Source organism: Equus asinus, chromosome 7 (genome assembly GCF_041296235.1).
Source record: "Equus asinus isolate D_3611 breed Donkey chromosome 7, EquAss-T2T_v2, whole genome shotgun sequence".
Lineage (NCBI taxonomy): Eukaryota > Metazoa > Chordata > Mammalia > Perissodactyla > Equidae > Equus > Equus asinus.
Window position 1 is genome coordinate 76,713,335 of NC_091796.1, and position 26,421 is coordinate 76,739,755.

Consider the following 26,421-nt stretch of genomic DNA (forward strand, 5'->3'; position numbering starts at 1 on the left):
AGTTGCACGCCGACAGCTGTGGAATGGTCTTGCGGGTTCAGGTTTTCGCGCCTGGGCTCGCCGGGGATCCTGTGATTGTCTACTCCAGAGATTAGTAGGAGGCCAACAATTCAGCAGTCAGATAAAAAATGCTGTTAACGTGCTTTTGCTTGACAAACTGTTATCTATTTCTAAGCCAGAGTGCTCCCCAAGAAGACAGTCCACAGGTATTCATTCATTCCACTTATTCATTGCTGCGACAGGTAGTTTTTAGGTGCTGAGGATACAGCGGTGAACAATATTGACAAGGTTCCTGCCTTCGAGTAGTTTCCTAGTAAGAGAAACAATATGGAAATAATTTCAGAGAGTGCTGTTAGCAGTAACGTGACGGGCGGGGTGGCTTGGGGACTTGCAATTAGGGCAGTCAGGAAAGTCTCTCTGAGGAAAGACACAGGAGTACAAGGATGAGGATCCAGACTGGTCATGGGGAGCTCCGAAGGAGGGATCTGCTAGGAAGGAGGACCAGGAAAGGTAAAGCCCCCAAGGCTCGAGCAAGGTTGGCTGATTGGAGGAATCGAAAGGTCAGAGAGGCTGACGCAAGGGGAATGCAGCTGGAAGTAGGGGAGCAGGTAGGGGTCAGATCCAGGAGAGTCTTGTAGGAGCCCGGTGAGGAGTTTGGATTCCACTGCCTGGGCGTTCTCTCTCCCAGACCACACGTGGAGCACTGAGTAAGCAGACAAATCCTGGCTGGGAGGTTAGCAAAAGGGGAAGATGCAAACGGTATGGATAATAAAATTAGTAAAATGAGTAATAGCGGCCTGTGGGTTCCCTTTTTTGACTTCGGATGTGGCCTGAGAGTGTTTGTGTGGCTTCTTAAAAGAGTTATGGTGCTTCAGCCCTGAGGCAACATCATGTATTAAAGAATTGATCCCTTTGTGTATGAAGGTAAATGGCATAACGGTCTTACCAGTTTTAAGTCTCTCTGATGAAAGTCAGGTTTAGTTTCTCCATCTTCATCCAGAATTTTGTTTCCCCCTTTTTTTCTAAAGGATTTTCTTCAAGTATTGCTTTGTTTTCCCAATTTTATTTCTGTACCTTGAAACTTACCAAGCAATACACCCTTCTCATTTTTGTAAATATCATGTGATGGTTTTTATAATTATAAAAGTGATGTTTGCTTATTGTGAAAAATTTGAAAAATACAGGAAGGGGAAAATTTAAACCACCCATATTTCCACCAGAGATAAACACTGTCAATGTTTTGGGGAAACCTCTAGTCCTGGAGTTCTTAACCTGGGCTCCATGGATAAGATCAAAATTTCATCTTTTGTTTCATTAACTTCTAACTGAAATTTAATTTCTTTTAATTGTGAATGTAGTAACAAACCAATTAGTATTAGTAATACTTGTGATTTTTGTCACCAGTAGAAACCACAGATATTTTCATTTCATAATAATTGTTAGTGATATCAAAATGTTATTTCCACTCATCATTACTTCAAAATTCCAGTAATTATTAGACCCACTACTAGGGTCTTGTTATTTTATGTGTCAATATAGACGTTTAATAACATGTTTAGAAAATACTTTGATAATATTTTAATTCAGTTTTCTTTGGAGTCCTATGTGTTTTATTCCTTTTAAATCATTATTGTGATAAGGAGTCCATTAGGTTTACCAGACTTACAGAGGGTCTGTGGCACAAAAAAGTTTAAGAACCTGTGCAGGCTCAGAAGTTTCACAACTGTAGAGTCGTAGAAAGAACAAAAGAGACCTAAATGTACTTACTTTTTTTGAATAATTTGGGCTAAATAGTGTGGTCATATAGTTCCACAATCTCTATAACTGCTTTGCTCTGTCAGATCACAGCGTCATCTTAACTGTTACGCAGTTTGATTCCTCAGTAGAAATGGAAACCTATGTATTTGCCATTCACCTAGATGCCAACTGGGCTATCAAGTGACGAGCTCTCTTCACCATGACTGTAAAAACAGCAAGGAGTGATTCTTTTAGCTCTCAGTGTTGGATTCCAAAGTATTCACAGACTCAGAAGTTCAGTGGACTATGTCAGCAAGGAAGGGCAGCTAATGAAAATAACTTAGAACCTCACAGTTGGCAGGTTTCTCCAAGGACGTTTGATGTCTTTTTGCAGGGTCGCTGAAGGAGTCTCACAACTAATTCCCTAGTGAATTCAGTTGTGGAGAAGCAGAAGAAGGAAGCATGAGAATCATGTGTACTCTTGCATTTGTTAAGTTAGGCTAACTGCTATTAAAAACGCACACACACACAATTTCAGTGGCTTAACAAAATAAATATTTATTGTCTGTCTGCTGTTCCTGTGGGTGCTCCTGGTCAGATGACTCATAATTTTTGCCAAGTGGTGATTCAGAGACCCAGGCTCCTTCTCTCTAGTGGCTACAATTCCTTGGGGCCTCCTATGGTCCTCTCCATTGGCTCCTCTCCATCTGGCCAACAGATGAGGGGCAAGAATGGAGGATTGTGCACGGGAGGGTTTTATGGCAGAGTCTCCCACCCACTTTCCACTGGGCCAGAACTCCTTAACATGGCCATACCTAACTTCAAAGGAGGCTGGGAAACGTTCTGTCAGTATGCCTAGTGGGGAAAGAGAAGTATGATTTGGAGAATAACTAGCCCAGTCTTTGCTGCACTTTCCAAAGAGTTCTAGCCACAAGAACCAGGGAATATATTTGAGTGCATTGAGTACTGTGATGGCGCTACACAGGATTAATCTGACTTACTTTTGATAAGATGGGTAGTTATTTCTACAGTTGAAGGTATTCTTGGAAGCTTAACGTCTGTGAATATGAATGGTAAGAAAAAATCTAATCAAAGAATTCAGTTAACTTTTTATTTTTATGGCCCATGCTGGATTCTTAAAACTCTTCTGTAGAACCTTCTTTTAGTATTTGCTTATACTTATGGATTGAGTAGTAGTTCTAAGAATACTGTCTTATGCTGTAGTTTTTATTCTATTTACTTTTTTATGATGTGGCAATAATGATTGCACTATTGTGTTAACTCAGAGTGGGTCTCCTATTCAAGGCCACCTACCCATAGGGGAGAAAAAGTAAAGGCCCATATAAGTTAAAAGAAATTGCAACTAAATAGGGTTTTAAAAAGAGACATAAACACCTTTCATCTTTCCTTGTTTAGAATTCCATTTTGATTTATCTGTGTAGTGTTTATGAGTGTATCTCTGTATAGCTGTTTTAGTGGTTGCTCTAGGTATTACATTATATATACACAAGTGTTTTAGAAAAAACTCAGCCTTCCTCCTGTGTTTCTCTTTTCGTCTCACACTGCTACCTCACTCACAACAACCAGCTGGGTGTCCTATGATTTAACTCAATTCTCACACTATCTACTAGTGTCAGATCCCACAGGTTAAGGGCTCAGTCCCACGAGACTACCTCCGACTTCAGATGCCAATTGCAAGTAGTAGGTTCCCCACAACCTCTGTCCGATGTGGCTACAAATTGCAGGTTGTCATGCTCTTGGATTTGATTGTTTGCTAGAACAGCTCACAAAACTCAGGGAAACACATTTCCAATTTATTATAAAATAAAGGATATGATAAAAGATATAGATGAAGAGATACATATGGTGAGGTATGGGAAGGTCCCGAATGCAGAAGCTTCTGTCCCCATGGAGTTGGGGTTCGTCACCCTCCCTGTACGTGGATGTGGTTACCAACCTGGAAGCTCTTCAAACCCTGTATTTGAGATTTTTATGGAGCCTGCATCATGTAGGCATGATCCATCATTAACTCCACTTCCAGCCCCTTTCCTCTCTCTGGAGAATGGGAAGCAGGGCTGAAAAATGCCAAGCTTATACTCATGGCTTGGTCTTTCTGGTGACCAGCCTCCATCCAGGAGTCCACCAAGGGTCACCTCATTAGAACAAAAGACACTGCTGTCACCCAGGAAATTCAAAGGGATTTAGGAGCGCTGTGTCAGGAACTGGGGTCAAAGACCAACTATTAGAACAAAAGATGCTTCTAGTGCTCTTATCACTGAGGAAGTTATATGGGTTTTAGGAGCTCTGTGCCAGGAACCAGAGGCAGAGAACTATATATATATATATATATATATATATATTTTTTTTCCTGTTATCTCATAACAACTCTCTACTGGTATCAACATTTTACCAGTTCAAGTGAAGTATAGAAACTTAACTTCCCTTTACCCTTCCCCATTTATAATTGTCTTAATATTTTCTCTACATTCATTGAGAACCACATCAGACTGTGGCATAATTTTCACTTCAGCCATCAAACATAATTTAGAAAACTGAAGGGAGGAAGGAAAGTCTATTGTGTTTACTCATATTTTTGCTCTTTTGGGTTTTTCTTCCTTCTTGATGTTCCAGGATTCCTTCTCTTATCATTTACTTTCTGCTCAGAGAACTTCCTTTACCCATTCTTTTAAGATAGGTCTGCTGGTAACAAATTCTCTTAGTTTTCCTTCATTTGAGAATGTCTTGATTTCCCCTTCATTCCTGGAGGATATTTTTATTGGATATAGAATTCTGGATTGACATTTTTCTTTCAGCACTTGGAAAATATTGTGCCTCTTCTTTCTGGCCTCCATGGTTTCCGATGGGAAATCTCTCCCATTGGAAATCTCACATTTGAACAATTTTCCCCCTGTAGTCTTGTTTCTCCATCACTGCTTTCAAGAGCTTTTTCTTTGTCTTTAGTTTTCAGAAATTTGACTATATCTTGGCATGAATTTCTTTGGATTCATCCCATTTGGAGTTTGCTCAGCTTCTTGAATTTATAAGTTTAGGTCTTGCCAAATTTGGGAAATTTTCAGCCGTAATTTCTTCATTTTTTTTTTCAGCCTCACTCTCTTTCTTCTGCCCTTCTGCGACTCTGATGACACTATTGTTAGGTTTTTTTGTGTGATAGTCCTACAGATCCCTGAAGCTCTGTTCATTTTTCTTTTTCAGTCTGTTTTCTTTCTCTTGGTCAGATTGGGTAATTTCTGTTGTTCTGTCTTCAAGTTCACTGATTCCTGTGTCTCCTCCATTCTTTTGTTGAGCCTGTACTTTGAGTTTTTTGCTTTAGTTATTATATTTTTCAGTTCTAAAGTTTCCATTTGGTTCTTCTTGATATCTTCTATTCTTTACTGAGACTTTCTATTTTTCCATTTCTTTGAAGGGTTTATAATCGCTGTCGAAGCATTTTTATGATGGCTGCTTAAAAATCCTTGTCAGAGAATTCTAACATCTATGTCATATTGGCATTGGCATCTATTGACTATTGTCATTCAAGGTGAGATTTTTCTGGTTCTTGGTATGATGAATGATTTTCATTTGAAACCTGGCATTTTGGATATTATGAGATTCTGGATCTTATTTAAATCTTCCGTTACAGCAGGCCTCCACGGACACTGCTCCAGTAGAAGAAGGGGGCACTGCCACATTACTGCCAGGTAGAGGTGGAAGTCCAAGTTCCCCACGTGGCCTCCACTGACACCTGGTTGGGAGGTGTTCCCTGTGACCTCTGGGTGGGGGTGGAAGTCCAGGCTCCCCACAAGTTCTCCATTGACACCACCGGCTGGTGCTGGGGGAAGCAGTTACCACTCAGCGGGGATGAAAGTCCCCACTCCTTACTCGGCCTTCTCTGATACCACCCCAGTGGCAGGGTGGGGCACCTCTTTATAGCCTGGCAAGGTAGAGGTCTACATTGCCCGCCTGGCCTTTGCTGGCAGGAGTGAGTGTGGGGCTGAAGTTTTTTCAGTAGTGTTTGTCTGGAGTATTGTCTAAAGTTTTCTCCCTTACTAGCTTGCTCCTTACTTTGTCCTTTGGCTAGAGGGAGTAGGTTTTCCTGGTTGCTGTGTTCTCCAGCACCCAGTCAGGAATATCTGAGGCAAAAAGAAAACCCAGGGAACACACTACTGTGTCATTCCGAGATCCCTAGCCAGCCTGTCTCTTCTCTCCTTCTTTCAGAGCTTTTTGTTTGTTGGTTTTATATAAAATGTCCAAGGACTTTAGCTGTTGTTAGTGGGAAGGATAGAGAAAAATATGTCTACCCTATCTTTTTTTTTTTTTTTTTTTTAAGGAAGATTGGTCTTGAGCTAACATCTGTGCCCATCTTCCTCTACTTTATATATGGGACCCCTGCCACAGAATGACTTGATAAGTGGTGTGTAGCTCCCTGCCCAGGATCCGAACTGGTGAACCCCAGGCCACAGAAGCAGATCACGTGAAATTAACTGCTATGCCACTGGGCTGGCCCCTACTCCATCTTTCATAAGTGGAATTTTCCTCATCTGTCTGTTAAAATTTTTTTTTTTTGGTGAGGAAGATTTGCTCTAACCTAACATCTCTTGTCAGTCTTCCTCTTTTTCTTGCTTGAGATTAGCCCTGAGCTAACATCTGTGCCAGTTTTTCTCTATTTTTTTTTTTTTTTAAGATTTTTTTATTTTTTCCTTTTTCTCCCCAAAGCCCCCCGGTACATAGTTGTGTATTCTTCGTTGTGGGTTCTTCTAGTTGTGGCATGGGGGATGCTGCCTCAGCGTGGTCTGATGAGCAGTGCCATGTCCGCGCCCAGGATTCGAACTAACGAAACACTGGGCCGCCTGCAGCGGAGCACGCGAACTTAACCACTCGGCCACGGGGCCAGCCCCAGTTTTTCTCTACTTTTTATGTGCGTTGCTGCCACAGCATGGCTTGATGAGTGGTGTAGGTCTGCACTCAAACTCACAAACCTTGGCCTCCACACTTAACCACTACACTACTGGGCCGGCCCCCTAAAAATTTTTTTATTGAAGTGTTATCATTCATTCAGTAAAACACAGTCTGTGTCTTACCTTTTCATACTCTTCATGTTGTCTTTTGATGAACAGAGGTTTTAATTTTGATGAAGTCTAATTTATCAGTCTTTTCTTTTGGTAGATTAGTGCTGTTTTATGTCCTTTTCAAGAACTGTTTCATCAACTTTGCCTGCCTCAAGTTGACGAAAATATTCTTTTTCTTTCCTAGAACCTTTATAATATTACCTTTCATATTTATGCCTATGATCTATTTTGAATTAATCTTTGTTTGATATGAGGTAAAGATCAAGGTTCCTTTTTTCCCCCCAGCATTATTTGTTGAAAAGACCACCCTTTCCCCACTGATTGCAGTGGCACCTTTGTTGTAAATCAGGTGACTATATCGGTGCCAGTCTGTTTCCACACTCTTTTATGTTCTGTTGTTATGTCTTTCCTTGTGCCAATAGCAACCTGTCTCAATTACTCTAGCTTTATACTAGGTTTTGATTTCTCAGAGTGTTAAGTTTTCCAACTTTGTCCTTTTTCTTCAAGATTGTGTTGGCTGTTCTAAATTCTTTGTATTTTCACTAAAAATCCTGCTTGGATTGTGTTGAATCTATCAATTTAGGGAGAATTGACATCTTGGCTACACTGAGTCTTCCAGCCCATGAACCTGGTATATCTCTCCATTTATTTAGGTCTTCTCTAATTTCTCTCTGCAATATTTTGCACTTGTCTTGCACATTTTTCATTAGACTTATTTTTAGGTATTTGATGTTTTTGATACTCAATATATATTTAAAAAATTTTATTAGCCATCCATTTTTAATAAGATATGTTTATTATTTTCCCAACATCAAATTGGAATTTTATAAAAGAAAATACATCCATAATCTTGCCACCTAAACAAATAAATTATTTTTCTAAGCATTTGGGTCCTTTTATATGTTTTAACGTTTTTATTGTTGAAAAGATGATGTAATATAAAAAATTTTTGAATGAGAGAAAAAAATCCTGAAAACCTTTCTGTTTTACATATTACTTTTCCATCATTGTCTCTTACACTTTTTTAAATTATTGCAGTTACACCATTTTGTAAATATGAAAAGATAAACTGAGGCATATCAAAAACTTTAAGTCTATTTGAGCAAAAATCAATTCGAATAGGGCAGCACCAAACGGGAAGTAGTTAGACAAGCTCCACTGACAGGAGCTGGGGAAAGACTTTTATAGAGAAGAGGCAGAAGCAAAGCAAAGAAATTATTTGATTGGCTATAGCTTAAGGTTGCGTTATTTGGAAAACCTAGTTGGCTGTTTGTGATTAGGTGTCCTTAGATTTGCATTTCCTAACCTTGAGACATTTACAGACTTAGGTTTTGGTTTGCTTAGGTAGGCAGCCAGGGTATTAGAACAACCTCAATCTAATGGCCTCCTTATTTAACAGTAATTAAAAATTAATGGTTAGGCAAACATTTTCCATCTATCTACAGATTTTATAAATACCACTTAAAATAGCTACAAAGCGTTCCATCCTGTTAATCTACCATTATTTACTTAGTATCACCCTATTGTGTTCCTATCCAGTGAAAATGGCTAGTAATTATTTCAAATACGGAAGAATGACGGTGGGAAAAATAGACAACTAGAGAAAAAAGGAAAAACAGACACAGAAACAGAAAGTAACCTACAGAAACAGATATAGAACAGAAAGCAGAGATTTTTTTCATGGACTCACATTCCCATCTTTAGCATTCTAGGATAGTAAAGCTTAATATATTCAATTTAAGTCAAGGAACACAACTGGCTTTTATGTGGAAGTTTTCTCTCCCCTTGTAACATCAAGATACTTTATATCCTTGTACACTAAAAGCTTAAAATGGAATAAACCAAACTTGTGGGAAAGCTTAGTTAAGATGATGGATCTAGTTTGATGGACATACATTTGACAAACAGGTTCAGTTAGATCATTAAAATCAGCTCAATTTCATGTGGTTGTTAGCAACGACTTAAGTGTTTCAATCAAGCCACAACTGTGTAGCCTAGGAAATAAATCAACCTCATGTGAAAGTTTTTCTGAAGATTTATAAGGAAAGGTGAAAGACCTCTGGTTAAAGAAAGCCTTGCTATTCAAAGTGTAGTAGGTAGAGCAGCAACATTGACATCACCTAGGAGCCTGTTAGAAATGCAGATTCTTGGGTCTCACCCCAGACCTACAGACTCTTAATCTGAGTTGTTTTTTTTTTTTTTTGAGGAAGATTAGCCCTGAGCTAACATCTGCTGCCAATCCTCCTCTTTTTGCTGAGGAAGATTGGCCCTGAGCTAACCTCTGTGCCCATCTTCCTCTATTTTATATGTGGGATGCCTCTACAGTATGGCTTGGCAAGTGGTGGGTAGGTCCACGCCTGGGATCCGAACCAGCGAATCTGGGCTGCTAAAGTGGAGTGCATGAACTTAATCCCTGTGCCACTGGGCCGGCCCCCTAATCTGAGTTTTAACAAGATCTTCAGGTGAATTACTTGCACATTAAAGTTTGAGAAGCACTGAAAGATATAACTCTTAATACTGGATTCTCTACCCTGACTGTGTATTAGAATCACTTGGGGAGCTTTTAAAAACTATGATGCCTGGGTCCATCCCAGATGATTAAACAAGAATGGGCGGTGGAGAGGGAGAGTATGGACATGAGTATTTTTAAAAAGCTCCCTAGGTTATTGTTAAGGTTGAGAACTGTTGGGAGGAAATCTTTTCCTCTACCATCTTACGTTCCAGTGGTTGGGGGTCTGCAGATTAGCTAATTGACAATAGACAGTTTAACAGGAGAAAGGGGAGTTGCTCAATAATGAGTACCTCTCTGAAAAGCCAGAGATAAAGCTAGATACACCAGCTTCACAAAAGAGAGAGGGGTAGGGCTTCGTACTTCAAAGAACAGAAAGTTCTATTGGGCTTTTTGAAGCTAAGTGGCAGCTGAATTCACACTTCCTGGTGTTAAAGGTCAGTCTTTTCCCAGTCAGAAAACTCCTTCCTTCTCTGTGTCCTTCCCTCCTTATTACTCCCCAGTCTGTAGCTGAATACCATCTATTCCACCTCCACAGTACAATACTTTTAGCCTCCGTGCCTCATCTCCCTGACTGTACTAGTTAATGCAGTTCTCCCCTCTACATCCTCTCGACCACATTACCTTATGTTATTTATGCCACATATCAGTACCTACAATTCTCCCTCCAGGATAGCTTGGAGTCCATCTGCTTATCACTCTTTCCCCAGCTCCTAGAACATTATCTCACAACTAGTGGGCACTCAAGTATTTATTGACCCTCCCCCTCCACTTCTGTCACTTAAGTTCATGTCTCTTAGCTGATATTCTCCCCATTCCCCACACACACCCTACAGATTCCTCCTGGAAAACCCTTAAGGCTCAGCTTGAATGCCAATTCCATGAAATCTTTCCTGTCTCATATAAGAGTAATAACTCCATCCTCAGAACTTTCATACCATAGAGAGATATGACTCCTCTTAATTCTCTTAAGACACTTACATATGCCATTTAATATATTCATTCAATACAAATTTATTGAACACCTCTCATGTACCAGGCACTGTGTTAGATGATAGTCATGCACCATTCCTGCTCTCAAACAAGCTGCTCTCAAGGAGAGAGAGTCCTTTAAATAGGCACTTATAATTCAGAGGATTAAGTGAACCATGGCAAGGGTAATCAACATCCTTGATCTGTCTTGGTTTGTGACCACTGACGGTGTGACCTAGAACGAATTACTTAGCCTTTCTAAGCTTTGGTTACCATGTCTTAAGTGGAAATAATAATAGTGTGTACCTCATTGCCTTATGATGAGAATTAAATAACACTTGTAAAGGGTTAAGTAAGTCTCTAGTATATAGTAATCATTCAATAACATCAGTGAGTACTATTAGGTCTAACTCAACTTTGGAGGATCTGGAAGGGCTTCCTGGAAGAAAGGACTTCAAAACTGAAACCTGAAGGATGAGAAGAAATTGAAGGAAAGAAGGGAGGGAGGAGGAAGAAAGGTCCCAAATAGAAAGGATAGTCAGGTGCAAAGGGCTTGAGGCTTGTTTTCAGTTTGGAAGCTGAACAAAGGACAAAGTGTTCTGGTGTCCTTTGCAGACTCAGCCTCGCTGGCACTAAAACAGATTTCACACCTAAGTTTCCTCTGGGCCTTGATGGAAGCCATTTGTCTGCTTTCACATCCCTATCACTGATCAAGGCCCCTAATAAAAACCCTTGTGTGTGTGTGGCAGGGGAGGTGAGAAGTGTGTGAAAGGCTCAGGTGGCTGCCTTCACACAGGGCTGTGGGTTGGGCAGGCAATGAAACCAGTTATTCTTTGGCCCCTCCCATATTCCCCTTGCTCCAGCCTTTCTACTGAATCCAGGAATCCCCATTGAATGGTTAACAACGCTCTGTTTTACTCTCTATAGAACTCATCCTCTGCTTCCTTACCTTAACTCTATTCTAGGGTTGTGATGTTAATTCTCCTGGTCCCAGGATTGAAGAGCAAAGCAAGAAAGAAGGGACCAAATTTTTCCAACTCCCTAATGCAGATTTAGAACCATTAACTCTCTGCCTTTGTGGAAAAAAATTCTTCCTCAAGAGTTTATGCCCTTCAAAGCTGCCTCTTGAGATCTGGCCCCAGCAACCAATCTGACCCAATTCACTATACCTTTGCTCTGCATATTTGGGCTACACGAGCATTCTTGCTCTTCTTCTGACCCACAAGCATGTTGCAAGCTTAGGGCTTTTCATCTTGCTGTTCCTGTAAGCCTGGAAGGCTCTTCTAGAACTTGTTATAGCCAGTTCCTTCTCATCATTCAGGTATCTGGCTCAAACGTCAGTTCGGAGAGGCCTCGTTTGACACCCTTCTCTAAAACAGCACCACCTGTCCCATTACTCAGCTTTATTTTCTCCATAGCATTTACTACTATGTGAAATTATCTACTTGACTGTTTTCCGTCCTAGAACGTAAGCACTGGGAATGATGAGATATCATGTCTTCATCTCTCAACAGCACAGAGAACAATGCTTGGCAAACAATTGGTGCTAAGTAAATATTGGCAATAAATGAATGAATGAATACATTTTTTAAATGAAAGAGAGGCTCTAACCTTTAAAGTCTAAACGTGTGGTCAGTGAGTACAACCCTTCAGTATGTAAAAGTAGAAGTCCAGAGAGAAATCTTTGGGGGCTTCCATTTACTATATCAGAGCCATAGACCAAGGACCATGAGTAAGGACTTCAGAAGAATCTGGAAGGTTTGTTTATTATTTACCAAGCTCCTGCTATGTGCCAAGTGCTGTACTCAGAAAGGGGTAAACGATGAGCAGAAAGAGTCATGGTCTCTGCCTTTGAGAATTTGCAGTTTAGTCTTTTCTGAGTTCCCTTGGATTTGTAGTAAACAGTGATGTGCTGGAGCCTGCTTTTAGCTGCCTGTAAGACCCTATTGTTAAATTTTCAGGAATTTTGCAAGCCAGTTCTTAAATACTACCATGATTAAAAACCAAATTGTATAAACTTACAAGTAAATTAAACACAAAGATAATATACAGTCAAAACTTATCATTGCCTAATTATTTTACTATATCTTATTATTACTGTATTTATACTCTTGAGGTTATGTTAACTGTATCTGGATGGTGGAAATATTATAATGAGCACCTTTTCCCAATTCCATGTTCAGTGACATCACAATGGTAGGTTGAAATCAACTGTGGGGGAGTATTTACACCACGGAAATTGGCCAACACCATAATCAGGTCTTACCTACTCACCCCCAACACACACAGACAACAACCTCTCAAGGGATGGAACATGTGTTGACAGCCACTGAATTAGAGGCAGAATCTCTAGGTCCTCCTATAAAGGAAGAAAAAAAGCAGAACAAGCTGGTTTGAACCTGAGGAAGGGTCCTAGAACTATGCTATAACAGAGTACAAGTTTTAAAGTAAATTTCTAAAACTTCACTCATTCTTTTATGATTTTTCTAACTTTAGAATATTATCTTTAATAACTTTATTTTAAAAATAAATGCCTATTTTGAAAATAAAAGTGGACCACATTTGAACTTTGGGGTTTTTTAAATGAATTATAAAATATTTCAGACATATAGTTATAAAATAATTTGAATTTTAAATGATAATAGTAACAATCTCCTATTCACTCCCCTGTTGCACAATAATGTGGAACTAGTAATTTACCTCTGACTAAACTATAGGTAGTGGAAAATCACTGAAAGTGACATGCAGGATTAATGCAGAAAGGTCCCCACAGTGGGTGCTCAAGAAACAAAAGGTTTTTGCAGTGGTCCAGGAGCGCCTGAGAGGATCTGTGTCAGTATCAAGTTCAGAAAACAAAGGGAAAAAAATGGATATAGTGATGGACAAGAAGAAAGTACCAAGATTCTGTACTTTCAAGGATCTGAACAAGTGTGACAGTATCAGTGACTGTGAATCCCTGACCATACCCCTACTGCTCCCATAGCCCCCCACTCTGGAGAACTTGTTAAAACTTAGGTTGCTGGTACCCCACCCCGAGAGTTAACTGAGTCAGTAAATTTTGGGGTATGGCCTAATAATTTGCATTTCTGACAAGTATGCAAATATTGACGCTGCTGGTCTGGGACCACTCTTTCCGGATTAATGCCTTACGTTAATACTCTGCTTATTTTGCTAAGGCTTCAGAGACATCTCTTTGTTAAACCAGCAGGGGGAGACAGGTATAAAATTTATCTTCTAAAAATAAACTGCCTTATCATAGGAAAGAAAGCTCTATGGGAGTTATGATGTTGCAGTGGAGACTTCTGAAATATTTTGGAGAGCAGGATGTAAACGGGCATCAGGTGAAATAATTTTCGGGTGTTTATATAAAAATTTATTTTGGTAGGACTAACGTCCGGACTCCTGCAAGCCATAGTGTCATGGTTAAGAACTTGGAATCTGGAGTCACACAGCTCTGCCACTTACAAGCTATGTGATTTGGGGAAAATTACTTACCTTCTCTGATCCCGTTTCCTCGTCTTTAAAATTGTCCGTACTTTATGGAATTGTTAAGCGGGCTAAAAGTTCTTAGAACTTTAGTTGGTCGTTATTAGTAGTATTAATAAACTCTTAGTAACTTTCAGCTCTTTAGTCTCCCTAAAATTTACAAATAGTCCAGATATGTTGCTACATTTGGTTTTTAATAACCAGTGCTCCCGTTATTTAGGTAAAGAATTGAAACTGTCTAGAATGTAATTGCTTTGTAATTCCTAACTTCCCCATCCAAAATACCTAAGATAGGTGGGGTTTTATTCTAATCTATATTTGATCTCCCAGGCTTCGACGTCCACAGGTGGGGTAAGCGTGTTTTCTGGACCTTGAGCTTTGAGATGGAACAGAGATGGATGCCGGCTTGGTCTTGGCAAGGCACTCAGGTGAGGTGGGGCCAGACCAGGCGCAGCCCAGCTAGACCTTCCGTAGAGCTCGCATCTGCTGGGCGTGCATTCATGTAAAGAGAGTCGCGATCAGCGAGCCTGTGTGTCGGTTCGCGTGTTCCGCCAAGCTCGCGAACTTCGCCGGGGTCGAAGCTTCCCGCGAAAGGACACACCCGTCCGTGACCGCGCTCTTATTGGCCGGGCCCGGACATCTGCCTTATGGCGTCAGCTGCAGGGGCTCGTCTCGGGCGGGAGAGCCCGGGCCAGGGCGGGGTGACGTCAGCGAAGGCGTGCCCTGGCCTCCAGGAGCAGTGGGCGGGGCCTGCGGGAAGGTGTGCAGGGGGCTGGATGGGGGCGCGGGCGGCACGGCCTGGGCGGGGCCGGGGCGGTGACGTCACGGGGCGGCGCAGCCCGGCTGGCGCGCGGGTAGGTAAAAGCGGCAGGCGGCGGCGCTCACTTAAGGCGGCGAGCCGCACAGAGCAGCCTCTAGGTCGGCGACGTGCAGCGCTGCTCATCATGTCCCTGGGGAGCAGCCTCTCGCGTCTCCTCCGGACGCAAGTGCATTCCGTCCTGAAGAAGGCTGTCCACTCCGTGGCTGTGATCGGAGCCCCGTTCTCAGGGGGACAGGTGAGAACTGAGACCTGGCGCTGTGGGGCAGAATCCCAGCCCCTTAGAACCTGGAGAAAGCGGGGGGTGGGGTGGTAGGGAGGGTGAGAAAAAGAGAGGGGACGAACTGGTAGGTTCCCGCCATTGGGCACCGGGAGAGCACATGGGATTTTCTCCAATAGAAGATGGGGAAGGAGGGAGGGGATGGAGGGCACCCTGTTTGCGATGCGGGCTGGCTCAACGGGCTGGCAGGTTTCCGCGGACTCCCCCGGAGGAGCGAGAAAGTGGTGGGTCCCAGTCGGGGTGATGGAGGAGAGGGAGGGATGGAGAGGATTCCATGGAGCGACTCGAGGAGGAGAAACCGGCCAGAATCCCCCGAGGAAAACTGAGTGAGAAGAGGTTGAAGAGAACGACGGAGGATTTAAGGCTTCAGGGTGCGTTCTTGGAGCATTAACTGGGAAGGAAATTGGCGCTGGCCTCTCTAGCGGTGGGAGGACGGGAGGGGCTGTTTTGTTCTCACTTCACTGAAAGAAACCTGCAGTGGAGGAGAGCTCGCTGATCGACAAGCCCTTGCTCGGCCCGCTACCCCCCCACCCCCCCAATCATCAGACCCTCACCTGGCTCAGCCCCTTCCCGGGTCTTGGCCTCCGCTTGCCCTTCCTACAAGGAGGGGTTTGGAAGATTGATTTAATTCCAGCGATGGTTGTTTTCCCCTCCTTCCCCGCAAGTGTTTGAAATGAGCAGACCTCAGGTGAAAAAAGGAAGGCCTGATGCTGTCAGAGGTTTTCAGAGGGATCTATTGGGAACTGAGTATAGCAGATTTCTGTATTTTTGTGAACAATAGTGATCTTATTTTCAATCATCTTCCCTCACATCGCACTGCAATTGATGTGACAGAAGAGAAAAGGAGTGGAACATGGTCCCGCTGCTGTAAGAGAAGCTGGCTTGATGAAAAGGCTCTCCAATTTGGGTAAGTGGCTGGTTTTTAGATGTCTGAGCAGGGCTCTTAACAGACCAGTTGAGAGTCTTGTCTCTGACCGCCAGCATCAGCTGTGTACTTGGGAAGTATCTCCCATCCTCCCTTGGATTCCATCTGCAGCTGAAGATCTATTGAGGAGTCTTCAGGCAAAGTCTTGTTGCAGTAAAGAGACTAAGGGTGTTGGGCCAGCCCCGGTGGCCTAGTGGTTAAGTTCAGTGCGCTCTGCTTCAGTGGCCCACTCATGTGTCAGTGGTCATGCTGTGGCAGCAGCTCACATACAAAAAGAGGAAGCTTGGCAATGGATGTTAGCTCAGGGTGAATCTTCCTCAGCAAAAAAAATAAAAGAGTAAGGGTGTGGAAGGCAAGGAGGTAGAGTGAGGCATAGCCTGGAACAAGCTATGACTACAAAGTGGTGCTAAGAATGCTAATTCCTGCTAGTGCTAATTGCACTTTCCCCCTAAAATTCTGGCTTTCCTATCTTAATCATGAGCTGCTTATGATTCATCAGTCTAGCCAGTTTCCTCTCTTTAAATCATTCATTTCCTCCCTACGGTTAATAGCATTATATTACTGTAAGTAGAGCCTTAGATCAGTATTTTTCAAACTTCCCTGATTATGAAAATCACTTGGGTTACTTGTTAAAAATCCAGATTCCCAGGCTCCTCCATGGAAGAGTCTGGTTTGTTGGTGCTGAGGTGGGACCCAGACGCGCATTTTCACAAGCACCACAGATAATCAGAAGTCAAGTTGCAGTCTGATAATTAGGTTAGTACTTTTACCTTACAGTCAGAAGTAAATCTGACCCAGAGATAAATGCCATTTATGTAGTAATGGAGAGCCCTTCTTTTAGTAACAGGGCACCAAATTCCAGTACCTTTATGGTAGGAAGGTTCTTCCTTATATCTAACCTAAATGTTTCTAGCTGCTGTTGAAGGCCATTTCCTCCGTAATAGGACTATTCACATATCCTTCTGGAGCTTTAAGTGCAAAAGGCATGGCTGCAGGGAGCTGTAGATTCTGGAGATAGTAACCAAGAATCTAGGTGAACTACAAACCTCCCCATTCTTGCTTTGAAACCTCCTCTGCTGATCATTGAGCGGTTCCAGAGGTGTGCGCTCTCCTTCCAAAGCACAGAGGAATGACGAAGTCACCGAAATCACCTTGAATTGAGGTGTCTTTCATGCGCCTCTGGCTACAATATGGATATGGTGTCTTGGGTTGAATACTCAAAACTCTTCCCTGTTAAATAATTGCAGTTCCTTCTTGAATAGAGTCTCTTTCCTAATCATTTTAATAATTCTCCAAGTTCACCACCAAAGATGAAAGATAAGATTTAATCTTAATGTGTCACAAGTTACCTAATGGGAGGAGGTTTTTATTCCCGATTATAAAGGAGGATATTGTTCCTTTAAATCAGCTGTACGCATTCTGCCTTTTTAAAAGCATCATTTTACAGTCAAGACAACAATCTTGGATAATTATTTTTTCATCCTGGATAAACCTCTTTGGCCCGTCTGGAGAATTGGGCCTGGCGTCGCTCAAATTGCCTGCTCATTGCTCAATTCTGTTTTAAGAGACTCCCGACAAGAGCAAGATTTAGCCTCTCACACAGAAGACATTTATCACATCCAGCTGAGGCTGCTGAATGCGGGGGAGGGCACATGAGTAGCAGCTTCTTTACTCCTGCTTTGTAGACCTCCTTTCCTGTCACAGCTCCTGGTATTTTTCCACTCCAACCTGCAGAAGCTGTTCTCCCTTTGATACTAGTCCTTCTAATACTTGCTCCGTAAACTCTCCATCTAACATGATGGTGAAGCTTTAGTTGACTTGGTCTTCCCTTTCATTTTTTTCAAATACTTTTTGTTTTATAATTTACATCCCCACCCTGTAACCGATTGGTAGCCCACTATCGCCAGCAGTCTGAAATAGAATCTCATTGCATATTAATAAGAATGTGGCACGCAGCAGATTTCCATCATGTGGTTTTGGCTCGTCTCCAGGAATATGCTGGAGATGAGTACCAAGAGAGATTTCAATTGCTCTGTTCTGAAAGGTACCAAGATAAGTTCTTTGAGCCCTTTTGAATAAGCAGCATGGGTCAAATTGCAAGGAAGAGAAGACCCATGGAAAGGTAACTTGCACAAATCCCTTTGTCCTTGCCTTCTGCTCTGATGTCACAGGCTGTCGATGTTGCCATGGCATCAGTTAAACTTCCTGTTTTCTTGAATCTATTTGACTTAGTGTCTGGGCTTGTTTTTGCCTTTCCTTGGGTTTAGTAAGGACATTCATGGTTCCTCTCTCAGGTAACTAGTTAATTTTAGTATGTAAAGAGAGCCTGTGAGAAATGAAGAGACAATTGCTGTGGCAAGGCTTAGACGCCATGACTGTGCTCCTGATTCTAATTAGCTCTGATCGTCCTGGTAATTTGCCCTTTTTTCTTCAGAAGTAGAATGAATGTTCTGTAGGGAAAGATAGCTGTAAACTGAGAGTAACAGTTTGAGGTCCTTATCATTGTAATTGTGGTAATTTGACCCAGCTCTGATACTGAAAAGGGGTGACAGCCACTGGAACAACAGTCTAAATTTAACATGCCCGTGTGACCAGGCCCGTGTGACCTGGAGTTCAGGAAGCCAATTGGGAGTTATTCTCGTTCCTCTCAACTAGGCTAGGGACGTTTACTCTTCCTGTTCCATTTAGTGCTCCATCGGAGCAGAACTGGAATCTCTTTGGTTGAGACTGAAGAATCTGGTCTGCTTCAGCAAAAGAACTGCTAGAGGGCCTGAGATAGTTTAAGCATGAGGATCTGAGATGTGAGAGCTGTTCATTTGGAACAGATCAATATGTGAGTTCACAGATTTGTATTTGCTTTCAGTGGTTGGTAGAGAATGTTAGCAATCACGAGTTTAGTTGTATGATAGTGATGCTTCAGCCTGGCTTCCATCCTACCTTGGGCAACCTACTCATTTGTCAACCTTTATTTTGCCAGACTTCTCTATTGCACAACTGACCACTTCCTTCCTGAAATATTCTGTAGCCAAGATTCCGCTCTCTGCTATGTCTCCTCTCTCCGTTCACTGGTCCTTCCTGGACTCCTTTGTGGGATCCTCCTCTTCTTCCCAACCCTCAAATGTTGATGTCCCCAGGGTTCCATCCCTGGCATTTTCTCACTGTGGATGCCCCAGGTGACCAATCCCATCCACTCCTACCCTACTCTTATAACTCGGCTCCAACTCGGACCTTCATCTAGAATGCCATGCCTGTTCCTCCAACTTGGTTCTAAGTAGCCTCATCTCATTCTCACAGGTGTCTCAAACTCAATGTTCAAAACAAAATTCATCATCTTCTCCCTCAAATCTGCTTCTCCTGCTGGGTTCCCAGTGTCTGTTTTACACTATCACTCATTATCTGGTTACTCCAAGAGCACCACAGTTCTTTCTTCCTTCCCTCCCTTTTGTCCCGTACATCTGTTGATCACAAAGTCTTGTTGATTTTCTCCCCTAAATGATTAGAGTCCTTCTCCACAATGGTACTGCTCTCGTTCTGTCCTTCTCACACGTGGCTATAGCTTTCCAGTCGTATTTCTTGTCCCATTTCTGCCTTCCTCAGTTCATGTTCTTCACTGCCACCAGAGTGATCTTTCTAAGACTGTATTTCTTCTTTGCTTAAAGTCATTCCATGGCTTGCTTTTACGTGCATCCATGCTTCTCAGCCTTGTCATTCATAAACCATCTTTGCTAATTTGCTGTATTATTTATTTTGGTGTTTTTCTCTAAATTGGCTTTAAAGCTTCATACTTTGAAAACATACCCTGCCTCTACAATACATAATGAAATCTCAGGGTTGTGCTAGATACATTTTTCTAATACATTTTCATTTTAATAGTTTTACATTTTGGTATTTGTTCTTCAACTTCTAGCGGTATGTGTTGCACACTTAACAGCCAATAGGTTATGTCCTCCGTAATTTGACTTGCGTCTACCTCTGTAGACTTATCTCCACCCACATTCCACCTCATTTTCGTTGCAGCTAGGGTTGTAGGTGCTTGACCTAGGTTCCACCAGCTGAAGCCCCCTTCTTTTTGTTTTTTTTTTAAAGATTGGCACCTGGGCTAACAACTGTTGCCAATCTTCTTTTTTTTCTGCTGCTTTTTCTCCCCAAATCCCCCCAGTACCTAGTTGTATATTTTAGTTGTGGGTCTTTCTAGTTGTGGCATGTGGGATGCCGCCTCAGCATGGCCTGATGAGTGGTGCCATGTCCGCGCCCAGGATCCAAACCAGTGAAACCCCGGGCCCCTGAAGCGGAGTGTGTGAACTTAACCACTCAGCCACGGGGCTGGGTCCCAAAGCACTCTTCCTAAACTTTGATTTGAAATTCAAGAAGAAGGGGCAGCAGAAGTCATTCTATGATCGGTAGTGGTGGCAGCACTTCTAGCAGTAGCTTCTGTCTGGTGTCAGTGGGGTTATCCATGTAGACCACAGTGCCTTTGCCCAGTAGTGGAGACGACAGCAGCAATAGTATCCTCACTGGACCATCCTGCAGTGTGACTTTTGGGGCCATTATTCCTGGTGATGTGGTCTTTAAACCAGATTTCGGCCCTTTTAAAGATTCTGGGAATTACCCAAATTGAACAAATTGCTTTTCTGCTGAAATTAGCAGCAATAGGTTTCTGTTGCTTGCAGCTTAAAGATCCTGACTGATAAATCAGTTTGTAAATTCCAGTGAGCAATAAATTGTCACGTGGACTGGAATACTCAAAGCCCTCTCTCCCCAGGCCTTTGATAATAAATTCTTGTTCTTTTGTTTGTTTTTTTCTCTAGTACTTGACACAATCTTCTCGTAAGTTAATAAGACTCATTAGGTTGGTGTCTTTGGCCTTCAGTTAATTTAGGACTATGTTTTAGTCCCTTGGGATTTTACCTACTCCCTGTTCTCTTGGTGCTTTGATTTTGAACCATCATGTTCCTTATTGTGACTTCTGAAAATAGCAGCCTAAAGTTTAATTGACGATATCTTCAAGTTCTGGGCGTACCTGACAGTAGTAAACAGACCTACCTTAATGTGTTACTGTGACTTAAAAATCATTCTCAGTGTTCTATATCTTGTGTGGTGGCAGTTATAGGAGTGTATGTATTTGCCAAACTCATTGAACTTAAAATGTGAATTAATATAAAGTATGCATCAAAGCTGTTTAAACATCATTTTCAGGTTTATTTTTCTTAGGAGCAGCTTTTTTTTTAAAGATTGATAACAGATGTTAGCTCAGGTGCCAATCTTTTTTTTTTTTCTTCTCCCCAAAGCCCTCCGGTACATAGTTGTATATTCTAGTTGTAGGTCCTTCTAGTTGTGCTATATGGGATGCCGCCTCAGCATAGCTTGATGAGTGGTGCTAGATCCACGCCTACGATCTGAACCGGCAAAACCCAGGGCCGCTGAAGCTGGAACATGCAAACTTAACCACTCGGCCACGGGATTGGCCCTTTAGGAGCAGCTTTTCGTCACTAAAAACTATAACAAGTTCATTCATTCACTAATTTGTGTATTCAAAAATTTGAGCACTACTAAGTTTTAGGTACTGAGAATACAATAGTGAACAAAATGGAAATCCCTGTTATCAGGGAACTCTCATTGTAATGAGGGGTGGTTGGAAACAGACATAAGACATACAGCATATCAGATGGTAATGAATGTGATTGGGGATAGGGTAAGCATTGCATATGTAGATAGGCAGGCTGTTGGGTGAACAGACCTCCAGGAGATGAGGAAAGGGACCGTGTGCATGTCTGAGAAGAGCATTTCAGGCAGAGGGAATAGTAAGTGCAAAGACCCTGAGATAGAAGAGTGCCTGGAATGTTCAGGAGCCAAAATGCTGTTACTGAGCTCTAGCCTGTGGTTGCCATGTGGGAAAGGGAGGGCCTTCTCTTCACATGTCCAGTTTTTCAAGAAAAGCCAGAAATCTGGATTTTTATGGGAGATTTGAGTTGTTTTAAGAAAATTGTGATATATCCATACAATGTAATATTATTGAGCCATAAGAAGGAATGGATTGCTAATTCATGCTACAACATGGATTAACCTTGAAAGCATTCACAGAGAGCTGCATGCTGAAGGACTCCATTTACAGTCACGCACTGGTTAATGATGGGGATATGTTCTGAGAAATGTGTTGTTAGGCGATTTCCTCATTGTGCGATCATCATAGAGTGTACTTACACAAACCTGGATGGTATAGCCTATAACACACTTAGGCTATATGGTACTAATCTTATGGGACTACCACTGTATATGCAGTCCATCATTGAGCGAAACCTCGTTATGCAGGACATGACTGTATATGAAATGTCCAGAACAGGCAAATCCATAGAGGTGGAAAGTACATTAGTGGTTCCCAGGGTTTGGGGGGAATGGGGAATGACTGCTAATGGATACTGGTTTCTTTTTGGTGTGTGGTGAAGCTGTTCTGGAATTAGTAATTTGCTAATGCCTTAGCAAAAGCATACATCACAGCGGTTAAGTTCGCACGTTCCACTTCATGGCGGCCCAGGGTTCACTGGTTCAGATCTTGGGTTGCGGACATGGCACCGATTGGCACACCATGCAGTGGTTGGCATCCCACATATAAAGTAGAGCAAGATGGGCACGGATGTTAGCTCAGGGCCAATCTTCCTCAGCAAAACAGGAGGATCGGCAGCAGATGTTAGCTCAGGGCTAATCTTCCTCAAAAATAAATAAATAAATAAAAAGCATACATCACTGATGATAACCCTGAATATAGACAAATGTAGTAGAGATATTGTTGAGATTTGGCAAACTTCAATATAACCATATCTCTCCTGCTTATAAAGGCAGCAAAGAATTTAACTTATATCTTTCATTTCAGAGTTGTTTGATATCTAACATTTACCATGTTCTAGACACTGTGTGCTAGGCTGTTGCTATTATGTCATTCTTAATCTGTTAAAAGCAAATTGTGACACCCATTAGGATGACTAACATCAAAAAAATCCAGAAAATAAGTGTTGGCGAGGATTGGAAATATTGGAACCCTTGTGTATTGTTGGCAGGGATTTAAAATGATATAGGCGCTGTGGAAGATGGCCTGGCAGTTCCTCAAAAAATCAAAAATAGAGTTAACATATAATCCAGCAATTCTACTCCAGGTATATATCCAAAAGAATTGAAAGTAGGGTCTTGAAGAGATATTTGTACAGCCATGTTCATAGCAGAATTATCAACAATAGCCAAGTGTCCATTGATGGATGAATGGATAACAAAATGTGGCACATACATATAATGGAATATTAGCCTCAAAAAGGAAGGAAATTCTGACATATGCTATAATATGGGTGAACCTTGAGAACGCTATGCTAGGTGAAATAAGCCAGTTACAAAAAGACAAGTACTGTATGATTCCACTTATGAGGTACCTAGGGTAGTCAAATTCATAGAGGCAGAAAGTAGAAAGGTGCTTGCCAAGGGACTAGGGGAAGGGGAAATGGAAAGAGATTGTTTAATGGGTACAGACTTTCAGCTTTGCAAGATGAAAAGAGTTCTGGAGATGGATGGTGGTGCTGGTTACACAATAATGTGAATGTATTTAATACCACTTAAAAATGGTTAAGATTATTTTTATGTGTATTTTACCACAATTTAAAATAAAAAAAAGAATAATTTAGAATATGTTTTAAGAACAAGATCACTTGAGGTTGTAGCTTCTTCTCCTACGGACATAACAATACCATATACTTGAAAAATTCTTTTCAGCTTGTTATTTAGTACATTGTTTTGATCAGTAAATAAAAGCTGAGAATGGAAAACAAGTATGGCCTAAAGACCTTAAGCTTTCCCAAGGTCATACAGTCGGCAGTAGAAGTGGTTGACACCTCATTTCTTGCTATATACACCCTGAGCCCTCAATTGGTGCTGTCAGCTGCCTTCTCAGCTATTATCCAGGTTGAAAGAAATTCAGAGTTGCACCATCACAAATGTATGGTCTCCAACTTCTGAAAACCCAGTTCCTAGCGTATCCCTTCTCACATCTCCCATGACAGCTATTTCAAATCTGTACCCATACTCCAGGCCCTGTTCCAACTCAAGTATGAACTCCCTTAACTTAAGCCCTTCTACTCATCATCCCTCAATTAGTTGTACTCGCAAAGATTCTTTTACACTCTCCTCCAGAGGATGAGGGATCCAGTCCTCCCTGTGCAGTAGTCCCCCCTTATCTGCAGGGGGTACATTCCAAGACCCCCAGTGGATGCCTGAAACAGTGGATAGTACCAAACCCTATGTATACTATGTTTTTTCCTATATATATATATATACCTATGATAAAGCTTAATTTATAAATTAGGCACAGTATGAGAAGCAACCGTAACTAATAAAATAATAGAATAATTATAACAATATACTATAAGAATATACTAATAACCAAGAGGGTTACTAAGTGACTAACAGGTGGGCGGTGTATATAGTGTGGATACACTGGACAAGGGGATGATTCATTTCCCCAGTGAGACAGAGCAGGACGGCCCAACATTTCATCACGATACTCAGAACTATGCACAGGTTAAAACTTATGAATTGTTTATCTCTGGAATTTGCCATTTAATATTTTCAGACCACATTTGACCTCGAGTAACTGAAACTGCAGACAGAAAGTGAAACCATGGATAAGGAGGGACTTATATTAGGTAGGTACGATTGCACTTGATAAGAGCCCAAAATAACAGCGGTTTAAGAAAAATAGTTTATTTCACTCTCCAGTAAACAGAGTCTAGAGAGAAGTACAGAGCTGATTTGGTGGCTGTGTTCTTTGAAGTTCAGACCTAGATTATTCTCTTGCTGAACGATCAGCAAGGCCTCTGTCTAATGGTCCCAGATTTCTGGCAGCAGGATGGAAGAATGAACGAAGCAGGCAAAGGGAGAGCTTATGCTTGCCTTTGAGGAAAGTTCCCAGAAGTTGCTGCAGGATGCTTCTGATCATCCCGTTGGCTCCAGCAGGTCACATGGCCATAGTTACAAGGGAAAATGGTGATTTTAGTCTCTATTCTAAGAGGTCATGCTCCCAGCTAGTAATCCTGTCTCTGCAGAAGAAGAGAATTGGACCAGTAATGCTCAGCCACGCCACCTCCCTGTGCTCTAAACCCCATCCCCTCTGCCATCTGAGGGTCCTTGTTCCAGCAGTTACCCCTTGTCTCCCCTTGTTTCTCAACTTCTTTCTACTAACCTGTCCCTTTAGTAATTAAGTGTGCAAATCTTACCCACTTGCCATCCCCTTTGGCCTTCTGTAGCTTTCTAGCTGTTGTCCAATTACTTTGTTTCTCTCAGAGCCACCATCCTGGCTTCCCCATCACCCTTTCACACTTCAGCTTGCTATAATCTGGTGTCCTAGGCCATCATTGTAGTGAAACTGGTTTTGCTCAGGTCTCCAACCTCCTACTTTCTAATACAGTGGACGCTGCAACATTCGTGCTGTTTGACACTATTAACCATTCCTTCCATGTTGAAACTGACTCTTCAGGTTCCTTTACTTGATCTTCTGCTGCCTACTCTTTACATGTCGGTGTTCCTCAGAGTTCTGTCCTGGATCCTCCTGCTTTATGCGGTCTTGGTTGGCAGTTTGTCCATTTCCATGGCTTTCCGGTCACCTGTATGCTGACACCTGCAAAACTTTATCCCTAACACTTCCCCTCCCAGCTCCAAACCTGTATACCAGCTGGCTTCCATGTATCTTCTCTTTTCAACTTTTTCTTATGGCAGTGTTCAAACATCACAGAAGGAGAGAAGGTAACGATGAATTTGATATGCCTATCACCCAGCATCAATCATTGGTATATGGCTTTTCACCCCACCCCCATACTCTTAAAGCAAATCACAGACATCATATCTGCAAACATCTGCAAATATTTCATTATATATCTCAAAATACAAGAATTCTTTAAAACTTAACTACAAACCATTATCACACCTAAAATAAGTTAATATCAAATACCCAGTGTTGGGGAAATGTCATAAGTAAAAAAAAAATCTCCCAACTGAGAGAACCTCTCCACAAAGGTAGTAGAGAGGAAACAGTTTATTATTGAATAAGCATTATATCAGGCAATCTGTTAAGAGATTGCAAAGATAAAGAAATCTCTCGTTTATATAGCCAAGCAAGTGCAACCCATTATATTTTTTTAAGATAAATAACTAGTCCTCCAGTAAGAAGAATTAACAGTACTTTTTGTCACATAGAGCTTATCCTAACTTTATCATGGAAATGGAAGTGCCCCCTGTATTAGTTGATTGGCGTTATCTGGAGGGAAACAGACTTCTCCTATCTTAACACAGGAGGTAGCTTTGCAAATTGGAGCAAGATGCCCCCCACCCGTGCGCACAGATGTTACCCTTCCCCCGGCCTCCCCTGCCCCTGGAATGAGGAGGAGGGGCCCTAGATGTTTGCATTTCAAAAAGGTGGTTCCCAGGTCCCTAAGGAAACCTTCCTGGGTTGTGAGACTGGCAGGAAGCTTATTTTGTCATTATAAAAGTTTACAGAAGTTCGAAAAGGACAGAGAGATTCTGAAACAAAAGGCAGGGGAGAAGTCTTTTCCCTTATTTTCAACAGGGGTAATTAAGTCTTTTCAATTTTATCTGGCC

General features: G+C 41.9%; 1 protein-coding gene and 1 long non-coding RNA gene across 2 annotated transcripts in view; both read left to right on the top strand.

The window, feature by feature from the left end:
- The first annotated feature begins 71 nt into the window (after positions 1–71).
- Positions 72–14,235, top strand: LOC139045703 (uncharacterized). The gene is made up of 3 exons (XR_011504631.1): positions 72–206; positions 5,162–5,275; positions 14,101–14,235. It is a non-coding gene; the product is annotated as an uncharacterized lncRNA (long non-coding RNA).
- A 60-nt stretch (positions 14,236–14,295) lies between these two features.
- The window catches only part of ARG2 (arginase 2), a 34,488-nt gene continuing 22,362 nt past the window's right edge, over positions 14,296–26,421 (top strand). Inside the window, exons 1-2 of the mRNA XM_014862421.3 lie at positions 14,296–14,825; positions 15,702–15,774. Coding sequence (XP_014717907.2) covers positions 14,418–14,825; positions 15,702–15,774 — 481 coding nt within the window. The 5' untranslated portion in view covers positions 14,296–14,417. The remainder of the gene's footprint in view (positions 14,826–15,701; positions 15,775–26,421) is intronic.